This window comes from Salvia splendens, chromosome 7 (assembly GCF_004379255.2).
Source record: "Salvia splendens isolate huo1 chromosome 7, SspV2, whole genome shotgun sequence".
NCBI classification, from domain to species: Eukaryota; Viridiplantae; Streptophyta; class Magnoliopsida; order Lamiales; family Lamiaceae; genus Salvia; species Salvia splendens.
In genome coordinates this window covers 6731304-6742595 of record NC_056038.1, presented here as the reverse complement: position 1 = coordinate 6742595, position 11292 = coordinate 6731304, and the positions used below count along the sequence as shown (strand labels likewise).

General features: G+C 39.5%; 1 protein-coding gene across 3 annotated transcripts; it reads left to right on the top strand.

Annotated features, from left to right (window-relative positions):
- The first annotated feature begins 4334 nt into the window (after positions 1-4334).
- Positions 4335-11214, top strand: LOC121810254 (poly [ADP-ribose] polymerase 2). Of its 3 annotated transcripts, none has more exons than XM_042211027.1 (21): positions 4335-4502; positions 4625-4892; positions 5081-5281; positions 5568-5756; positions 6007-6207; positions 6486-6598; positions 6686-6767; positions 6958-7193; positions 7452-7578; positions 7974-8029; positions 8473-8546; positions 8689-8735; positions 8896-8945; positions 9123-9185; positions 9535-9612; positions 9770-9880; positions 9971-10046; positions 10137-10279; positions 10442-10515; positions 10725-10830; positions 10944-11214. In XM_042211027.1, exons 1-21 carry the CDS (start codon positions 4416-4418, stop codon positions 11031-11033), a joined length of 2472 nt encoding a protein of 823 aa, XP_042066961.1. In that variant the 5' UTR covers positions 4335-4415; the 3' UTR covers positions 11034-11214. The 3 variants fall into 3 exon arrangements, with proteins under 3 accessions (XP_042066961.1, XP_042066962.1, XP_042066963.1); XM_042211028.1 differs by having other exon boundaries at positions 4391-4502; positions 4651-4892; XM_042211029.1 differs by lacking the exons at positions 4335-4502; positions 4625-4892; positions 5081-5281 and adding an exon at positions 5422-5468.
- Positions 11215-11292: the final 78 nt, after the last annotated feature.

Below are 11292 nucleotides of genomic sequence, written 5' to 3'. Positions count from 1 at the left end.
ATCACATCACTACAGGTGTGTGGAGAGAAAAAGGCCTTGACCCACTTTTCTTTGGGAGCTACTCCAGAAAGCCACTGGTGTGCACTGGGATATTCGATTTGCAGAGCATCCATCAAAGCCACATACTGTTCGAGGGTGGTACTCGAGGCAATCTCCCACAACCGGTCTTTGAAATCTTCACCAACAAATCTCTTCTTAAAATTGTTGTATATGTGCTGAACACAAAAGCGATGCTCGCTTTGTGGGAATTCCTCAGCAAGCAACTTTGCAAGGCCCTGATGCAACACAACAATACATTACCACAAAATCACAGTTCAGTACATAATTTATTAAACAAATTACAAATAAAAGTAAATCACATATCACGTACATGATAAAATATTGGAATAACGGATGGCCTACCTTTTGTTGGTCAGACATGAACACATAACGTGGCCCATTTGCATGCAAGTTTAGGTCATCGGCCAAGTACTCCACGAACCACTTCCACTGGACATAACTCTCGGCCTCAGTAACCGCCCAAGCAATCGGCCACCAGCCATTGTTGGGATCAATCCCTATTGCTGTCATTAGCTGGCCTTTGTACATCCCTCGCAAGAAACAAGCGTCGAAGAAGATAATCGGACGACATAACTCCTTCCATCCTTTTTTCAGTGGCCCTAGACAGCAGTAAAACCTCATGAATCTCGGTCCAACGGCACCAGATTCCCTAATATTCTCATAATGTATATGAATGCTGGATTCAGGGTGCGTCCGCTCCAATTCGGCTTTATAGTAGAACAAGTGTCTGTATTGGGACGCCGCAGAGCCGAAAATGCCGTCCACTGCGTGCTCTCTGGCCCGATATGCCTTCATCCTACCTATCTTCAGGCCAAAATCTTCATCGACGCATTGCCGTATAGCTGCAAGCGGAATATGAGGGTTAGCTGTGATCTTTTCCATATAACGCTCCCCTAGCCACTTGGCCGTCAGCCACTTCGAATCCAATACTTGAGAGCATGTATGCGTGTGATCGCGTTGCATATTCAACACTACATAATCATGACCATTGTGTATTTCGTGCTTCCTCAAGTACACATACCAATCACATCCTTGCCCTTTACAAATCGTACGAATTTTGTCGCCGTCGTTTCTTTTCACGTGCACCCGCCTTCTTGACATTATTGCGTACTGCCTCAACACGTCATAAAAGAAATCTCTGTGCTTAAAAACATCACCAGGCTTCCACACGGGAAGCTCATTTCTGACGAACTTGAACGGGGTAAACTTTATGCCATTCTTCTTCAATGCCTCCAAACCCTCCAAATCCTGAAGGTCATCAACATCTTGTAGCTCGTCCGCAAGTTCTTCCTCGAAAATTGGGTTGTTTGTCATGGTCCTCTTGTCCACATAGGACGAAAACTTCATCCGTCGTTTTTCCCCTGACCCCCCTGACCCATGCTCACCCGGCTGGGTTTCGCCTTCAGGATAGACTTCGCCATCACCCGGCTGCTGTACATTCTCTGGGTTCTGTCTCACTTCTTGTTGTTGGAAAATGGATTCGTAATATGAGGTGAAAAGCTGCTCATCTCGGCACATGTTTGCCAATGAGATAAAATTGTCCAACTCATCATCTTCATTATCAGTCGGCGGTCCCTCATTATGTAGATGGCAGCCATCCGGAATGTACTCAAACGGCGGCTCCTGAGGTTCTACTCCAAGACCATCATGTACTTCCGGTCCACCCTGCACTTCAGGCACAACATGCACTTCGGGACCATCATGCACTTCCTGTCCACCGTGTTCAATGGATGGAGGTTCAAGTCCGGACATTATCAATTCATCCGGAATCTCCTCGATAATGGGTGCTTCCGACTGCACTTGACGTTGAGCTTCGGCTGAAAAATCCAGGGTCGGTTTGTACACATTATCGTCAACATGTTGAACATCTTCACTATGAGAAGATTGTCCCATCTGCTTTAACATAAATTCACAAATTAACACCATGCATACAATCATAAATCACAACTCAATTACAATAGGTTAGGTATGCACTAACCTCAGCCACGCTATCAGGGTCTACAATTGCATCGGTTTCATGATGCCCAATCTGAACAAATTATGAAATCACATATGAATATCAAACATAAACAACAAATCACAAACATGTACCACCGTCGTGTACTAACCTCTGCATGGCTAACCTGTTCACAAGTGTCTACAACCTCAGCATCAGGTTGTATACCGTCGTGTTCACCATGGCTAACCTGTTTATTAACGTCTTCAACCTCAACCTCAACTCCACATTCGCATTCATGGACATCTCCTTGTCCAACAACACCAACCACTGGTTCATTACCTTCAACATCAAACACAACAGCTTCTGCTTGCTCTGCACTACATGATGCAAATGCATCCATCAAATTCTTACGGGCAGCCCCCTCTTGCCTCTTCCATTCGCGATGTTTGTCTTCTAAACTCGTTGTCAAATACTCTTCAAACTCAAGATCCCTAGGGTACCACTCAAGCAACAGTAATGGTGCCGATGGTTTCCTCTGTTCCTCCTGGTGTTGTTTCTTCCTTTTCGGTTTACTCTTCGGCACAATTGGGTTCGGTTCGTCAAGTTCTTCAATGACCACAGTGAGTTTTTTACTAGCATTCACAAATTTTAGCAACTCCTCCGCTTCTTCTTTTCGCTTCTTCAGCAAGGCGGCAGCCTGTGTTATCTCGACAACATATATGTGAACTAGCTTTGTGTTAGTAGCCGCGACTTTGAGAAAAGGACCCAGATGTGCATCGTCAATTATGGGCAGCAATGGGCCTCCTATTTCCACGCCACTACAACCAGCACTGTACGGTGGATGAACGTAATAGTACCCACATATGAGCTTCCTATTGTAACCCAACCGCACTACCATGCCTGCCAGATCTACGAAATCGAATTGACGAATCCAGCAATAGTCAAAGAATGTCAATTGCCCCCCAACATACTTCTTCTTTCCATTGATTTCGAAGATTGACCCTCCGTGATGAAAACCGACGGAAAACATCCCGGGATGGTCCCCTGTTATGGTTTGTACAGAGTTAGCAAACGTCCAAATTTAAACCAACTTTTTTCACATATAAAGTCCTAAATCACAGTCCAAACAATTTCCCAAACGAGGACATCAAAACAGTTTCACAAATCAACCAATTTTCGGAGCCCTACATCACAATCAAAAACCTTGAAACCAATTTTAAATTTGAACTTACTATATTCTTCTTCCGGATAGAAGAAATCAAGCAGAGGATCGCGAATGCTCCACGTTTCTGGGTCTACGTCGATTATCTCCGGTCCCCGACCCCTTCTACTGTGTCTAGGTGATGCCGGAGGTGATTGTGACGAAGACGATGGAGTCGCCGGCTTCTTTTTTCGCCTAGAAGAACTACGAGCGGAGGACGCTCCAGCAGCACTTCGTCTCCGTTTTGGAGCCATTGATGAAAAGGATTAAAATGGCGTGAAAGGCAGAGGCGATAGGTAGAGGCTAATTATTTTGGCGAAATGGCAAATTGATGAAGTTAAGGTGGAATTGGAGGGAAAAAATATAGAGAAGCCTGGCGAAATGTTTTGGAATGGCAAAAATTTGTGAAATTTCAATGCAGGTCCGATTGCAATTCATGCGTGTGAAAATAATAGGGGACAACAAGCAATGCAACCTGTCGCACCAATTGCAATTCGATGTCCCGTCAACAGTGCTGCAGCTGACACAGCACTGACGGCCATGCAAAAGCCCGATTTTGCCCTTACAGACCCTGAGGGTCTAATGGTCCGAAAAAACACGATTTGTGATTATATGTTTTGTCAGATCCCTGTGGTGGTATTTTTAAAAGTTAGGGGCCTCTGATGTTACAAGGCGAAAAGTCAGGGCCCTTTGGTGCAGTTCACTCTTAATAAAATTATAAAGATATTCATATATTCTGATTTAAAAGTAGTTATACATATTAAACAATTAAATTATAAAATATAAAATAATAAATTTAAGTTTAAAAAAACTGAGTGGATATCTAACATAAGAAACGAAAATGAGCTACATATTCAAAGTTCTAAGATGATTTGACGACTTAGTCTTTTATGTGTATTATTTCGGGACAAAGGGTAAATTAGTCTTAGATAATTGTTACTTTTAAGATGAACTAAATCCAAGTAAATAAGCATTAAAGGTAACAATATTTTATTTTTATGACCAGTCACATTATGGTCATTTAGCACTACTGTTTATTTAATGGAGCAAGTAAATCGTTGAAGAAGCACCAACAAATCGTGCCTCGCACTTGAGATTTTTCAATACCTCCTCCTTTCTCTATATGCTTCTCAATTTTAAAAGTCCAGTTTAATTCCCTCCAATTTAAAATGCCCTCCAACTTCTCATTCCGCAAATTCTCTCTCTAACAAAACAATGGCAACCAAGGATCTCACAGTGGACGAACTCCGCGACGAACTGGCCAAGCGCGGCCTTAGCACTGCTGGAGTAAAATCTACGCTGGTAATTCCAATTTCCAATTGATGATTAGCTTTCTTTTTTCTTCTTCAATTAGGATTTTATAAGCGATGATTTACTCTGAAAGTAGTAGTAGTAGTATTTTCTAATTGCCTTTGGAATTGGAGGCTCTGAGACTCGAAGCTGTAATTAGAGACGAGAGAGATAAACCGGAGGACGCAAAAAGTCGGAAAAGGCAGAGGGATATTGAAGCCAATGATGCTAATTCGGAAGCGCCGGGGAAGCGGAAGGCCATTGATGAGTTGCGTAGTATGACTGTCAAGCAGCTTCGCGAAGAGGCCTCGAATCGAGGAGTTTCAGCTGCTGGAACTAAGCAAGTGCTGCTCGAGAGGCTTTCTGCCGCTGACGACAAAAATGCAAGTGATGATTCTCAAGGTAATTGAATATACCCTGCATTGTTACATGTGGCTTTGTCTGTTGTGTGGTACACCACTAGGAAGAGATGCAGCTCTCACATGTAGTAGTCGATACTTTTGATGCACTCAGCATGTATGTGTCAATGCTTGAAAGTAAATTCAACTATATTGAAAAATTAATTCGATTTTTATTGGATTTTTTTGCAGTGGATGAGGAAAGCGAGGAAGAGAATGTGGACTCCAGTGCACCACATAAGGGCAAGGACATTGATGAGCTACGTAGCATGACTGTAAAGCAACTTCGAGAAGTGGCCTCAACTCGAGGAATTTCTGCTGCTGGAACTAAGCAAGAGCTGCTGGAGAGGCTTTCTGCCTCTGATGACAAGAATGCAAGTGACAATGATCAGAGTAATAGAATCACTCCGCCACTGTTTTAATAATTATGTTGGATTAGTTTGTGGTGTGGTAACTAGATGTAGACCACCCTAACTTATAAGGTACTATAAATTGTCAACTTGACAGGGACGCAGCTACTCAACCTTAGTTTATGGTGATGTATGCAGTACACCACCAGCCAGAGATGCAGCTATAACATGTAGCAGTTATTTTGATGTAGTCAGCGTGTATGCATTGCTTGAAAATAAATTTGACAATATTGAAAACTAATTTCCATTTTTATATGATCCTTTTGCAGTGGAGGAGGACAATGGGGAGGAAAATGTGGACTCCAGTGCACCACAGAAAGTGAAGGTCATTGATGACCTGCATGGCATGACTGTGAAGCAGCTACGTGAAGAGGCCTCAGCTCGAGGAATTTCGGCTGCTGGAACTAAGCACAAGTTGCTGGAGAGGCTTTCTGCTGCCGACAGCAAGAATCCAAGTGGTACTGCTCAGGGTTATTGAATCACTCCTGCCATTCTAATATATTTCGGATTAGTTCTTAGTGTAGCATTTGGATGTAGATTATCCTAACCTGTGTGATGGAAATGGAAAACTTAGCCATGGATGAAGCTACTCTAAGCTTAGTTTATGGAGGTGTATGTGGTATCGCATGTAGTAGTTACTTCGATGCAGTCATCATTGCTTGACATTTTTAAAAATTAATTTTGATTTATATGGGATCTTTTCTGCAGTGGATGAGGAAAACAAGGTGGAGAATGTGGACTCAAATGGACCACAAGATGTCAACGTCATTGATGAGCTGCAAAAAATGAATATAAAACAGCTTCGAGAGGAGGCTGCCAAAAGAGGAATTTCTGCTAGTGGCACGAAGAAAGAGCTTCTAGACAGGCTTTGCACTCACAATGACAATGTGGCACGTGACGATGATCTAGGTACAAATCATTTTGTTTTTATTTGGAAAAATTATTTTCGCACAATGCCACTGTCAATTTTAGGCAGTCTTATCAAACTTGAAACATATTTCATCAGCAACTAGTGAATTTCATTACACATGTAGCTGTTCTATGTAAAAATGCGTTCTGTACAAGAATTAATGTAGAACATACTCTCAATGGGTACTATTGGCCTTCTACTACCATCTCATATCACTCAAGCCTCATTTGCGACAAACCTGAAACTTGCTTCTGCTATTATTTGGTGTATCCATCAGTGAAAGAGGAAGCCAAGGAGGAGAAAATTGTCACAACTGTGAAGAAAGGTTCTGCTGTTATGGACAATTGCTTGCCCGACAATATTAAGGCTCAATATCATGTCCTTCAAGTAGTAAGTCATTTCAATGGTGTTTTCAGCAAACAAATAAAAAGATAAGTAGTGTTTTATTTGGTATTCACCTTTTGTTTTCTCATGCAGGGTGATGAAATTTACGATGCCATGTTGAATCAGACAAATCTTGGGCAGAATAATAATAAATTCTTTGTCATCCAAGTTCTAGGTACGCCTAAACTCCTATCATTCAGTAGTTGAGTTCATTCACCTAAAACTGGAGTAGTTAATTGGATATACATCTAATTATGTGTAATTTAGAATCGACAAATACATTGATGCATACAGTCAATTTTATTGATTAAAATATACATGGTTGAAACTATTTTGCTTATATTGTCATGAACTCTCAATTGCAGAATCTGACGACAGTGGCAGATTCATGGTATATTTCAGATGGGGAAGAGTAGGTGTGAAAGGTCAAACCAATTTGAATGGGCCCTACACCTCACAGCAATCCGCTATCGCTGAGTTTGAGAAAAAGTTCTATGACAAAACACGTAATTGTTGGTGTGATAGGATAAATTTTGTTAGTCATCCACGCAGCTATACTTGGTTGGAAATGGACTACAGTGAGTCAAGAAATGAACCACCAGTGAGTTGTTTGATTCAAATTTTCTGTTTTTGCCTTTTGTTTTGAGGAATCGGTATCTTCATAATATATGGACTTATACTATGCATTGCATGAAACTATGGATCAACCTGAGTCGTAATTTATTTACACAAAAGCAGATAATATATATAAATATTTTAGCTACACAAAAGGTGAAACACATTTTCCCATTTGTTATGCATGTAGCAGTTGATTATTTACAAGAATTGGGCTGCTAAATAATTGAGAAATTATTTTTAGGCTCAAACAGAAAAAGCACCTATAAGGACGCTGAGGCCTGAAGAATCAAAGGTGGAACCTCGAATTGCCAAGTTTATCTCACTTATTTGCAATATGAGCATGATGCAGCAACAAATGATGGAGATAGGTTAGTTTGTTTGGTTGGTGTTAATAAATAATATACTTTGTTATGGCAAATGATGCATCTTTAATGCTTCCTCAGGCTTTATCTGTTTCTCTGTCATTTTTCCAATGTTTACTTGATGGTACTGTAGTGATGTGCTCTTGTTATTATGCTTTAATTTGTTCTGACATACTCACCAAAGGTTATGCTGTTGAGTTAGAAGCTATTAATTTTCTCTTCCTCAAAAGCTTGTATTGGATATCTCTGGTGAAAATGTGTTTGGTCGTGGAATAGTAAAGCTTGCAAGAGATTACATAAATTTCTGGTGAAAATGTGTCTGGTTGTGAAAATGTTTATGGTGAAAATATGTTTAAGCATTTCCGGAAATTACGTAAATTTATTGTTTTATGCGGTAATAGGTTACAATGCTGAAAAACTGCCATTGGGAAAATTGAGCGAGGCGACCGTTTCAAAGGTGAGATATATCTATTTCTCAGAAATGTGTACTCTAGTTCGCATAGTTTATGAATTGAAACTTATGGACATGCTGTAACTAAGCAATTAAGCAAGCGAAGTCACACAATATGTTCTAGCAATAAAGTGAGTGAAGCTATTGGAGGTCGCTCATTCTTGGTTGATTGTTTCTTTTGGGCTTCTAGTCTGCCTTCTTCTGAATAGGCAGCATTTGAATTTTGTATATTGTCATCCTGTTCCAGCATTGCTTGGGACTTTGAAAGTTCTGCTAGACCTGAACCAGTTAGCTTAATCTACAATGGATGCTCAATTTTCTTTTGTCTGAGCTTTTTGTCTTGCCCTACTCAGATATTATTAATGAGATAACATAAGTAAAGATATATAAGACCTCTTTATCAACTATTGGGTAACATTTTTCCTTTTGCCTTCATTTTATCAATGCAGGGTTATGGTGTTCTGAAAAGGATTGCTGATGTGATTGGTCAGGCTGATAGAAAGACACTTGAGCAATTGAGCGGGTAATATATCTGCTGTCTGTTATGGAATTGAGTTTATGATTTGTATGAGAGTTGCATGATGGATGCAATTTTGTAACTGCATGTTTGTTGAAAGGCTTGATTTGGAGCAAGCTTTGATTTCACATTATTTTATAACTTGCAGGGAATTCTATACTGTAATTCCTCATGACTTTGGTTTCAAAAAAACAAGTAAGTTTCTTCGACTGTTCAAGAAACCCACTTCAAGGCTTTGCTGACTGACTTGATTTTACAAATCTGGAAAATTTCTTATATTTATTTCTTCTTTCATTGAGACTTTCTGATATTTGATTCTAAATTACATTCTGGCTATATATTAATATGATGACAGGTCTGTTCATCATTGATACCCCTCAAAAGCTAAAGAAGAAATTACAAATGGTGATTCTTTTTCTTGTATATCCCTCATAAGTTTTGAGATTCAGTTTACTAACTATACGGCCTGGTGAGCCTGGAAATACAATGCAGTAGTGTACTATGTTAGTGAAACTAGAACGGTATTTAGACTCTCAAATTTGAGTTGCAATTTAAGAAAACTGTTTCCTTCTGATAAAATAGGTTGAAGCACTTGGTGAAATTGAGGTTGCAATGAAGTTAATTGAGGATGGTACTGATATGGAGGTATATCATGTATATCTGTTATTCTAGTTTCCCTGTAATTTTCTTGAATTGGCTTCTTTTTTACCTCACATTAACAGTATATGTCAATCTCGACTTCTCGTCATTGCACTTGAGAATGAGATTGTAATGTTGTTATTAGTGCCTATAGCATATCTGATTTCATGTTATATTATTTTATTTCCCTGGCTGATCATAAATCACCTGTTTATTTATTTGATTGTGTGATTATCTGATTCAGAATTTACTGGCTTTTGGTTTTTCTACCTCACACTAAACCTGTTTCATGCAGTGTACATATCCTGCATTATGTTTTAAATCTTTTGATCATTTTCTAGTTTTTGGCTTTTAGGATCCTCTGTATTCTCAGTATAAGCGGCTCCATTGTGAACTCATGCCCCTTGAAGTTCACTCCAAGGAGCATTCCATGGTAACTTGGCCTCTTTTGTTTTGGGTGTTGGTTTTCAGTTTTAATAGTTCTGAAAAACTTATTGAAATTGACATGCAATCTCTCTCGAATCCAGATTTAAATTTTTGTCAAGCTCTCCCTTTGTTAAACCAAATCATGAACTATTTTTATGTATCAGATTGAGAGATACACAAAGAACACTCATGCAAAGACACATTCAAGCTATGATGTCAATATCATTCAAATATTTAAGGTGTCAAGAGAGGGCGAATCCAAACAATTTGAAAAGGCGAGCCTTGCATTTTTTGGTGGAATATTTATTGTCTTCAAATTATTTGTTATTCAAGAATGACCAGCACTTCCATATTATGATTGGCAGTTTACATCGACAAAAAACAGAATGCTTCTGTGGCATGGATCACGTCTCACAAACTGGATGGGGATTTTGTCCCAAGGTTATTTATTTTCATTATCATTAATTTTCAGGGTGGGGATACTCATGCAACATGTATTTAGATATCTCACCTGAAAAAAAAACATGCCAGGTTTGCGCATTGCTCCACCAGAAGCGCCGTCCACTGGTTACATGTTTGGAAAAGGCGTCTACTTTGCAGACATGTTCTCAAAAAGTGCTAATTACTGCTGTTCAAGTAAAGCTGCTTCTACTGGCGTGCTGCTTCTATGCGAGGTGATTTACCTGACTATGCTTGTGTCTCCGCATTAATGCTTTTTCTCTATTTTTTCGATGCAGGTAGATTACTGCTTATGATCTCCTACCTCTCAGCAACACATTATTTATGTATATAGGATTTAAAATGTGTCTGCTTCTTATGGCACGTATTACTTCCAGGTTGCATTAGGCGACATGGCTGAGCTGCAAACGGCTAACTATAATGCTGACCAGTTGCCACCTGGAAAACTTAGGTATGTTCGTATGTTATGTAGACAGATAGTGCCTTGACTTACTGTTGCATCCGTGTTATGGTAGCTTATATATTTTGCAAACAAGCAGTCTTGTGCCAAACTGCACCAGTACCTAGACCAGAATACAATCAAACACTAACAAAACCAGGAATATGCTACCAGCTAATCACATTCTCTCTTATTCTGAATCTTTGGTCAAATTTTCATAGCACAAAAGGAGTTGGTTCGACTGCCCCAGATATTTCAGAGGCACGGACACTTGAAGATGGTGTTATCGTTCCTATGGGAAAACCAAAAGTGCAATCGGGCCCCAAGGTCACGATCCACCTATACCATATACACATTTATACGAATCATATTTCGCCACGTCTTCTTCCTTATAAGTTATAACCTTACAAGCTGAATTACCTTTGGTTTTTGCATTGCAGGGCAGTTTGCTGTATAATGAATATATAGTATACAATGTGGAGCAAATTAGGATGCGTTATCTTGTGCAGGTGAACTTCAACTTCAAGTGATAGTTTTTTTGGCGACTAGTGAAATTGGTAGTTTTTGCTACTGTATTTTGTATTTGAAATTAGCAGATTGTTGTATAATTAGTTCATTTTCTAGTAAATACTACTAGTAGTTGTATTTTAGTGTGGTTATGTAACGCTTAATTCCCAGCTCAAAGTTAAATTTTGAGAATTCATGTTAAAATTGTGTAAGTTTTACAATATGAATGATACTTGGTTGTTTTTCTTGCCATACAAAATTAGTCCATCAAAACTTTCGTAG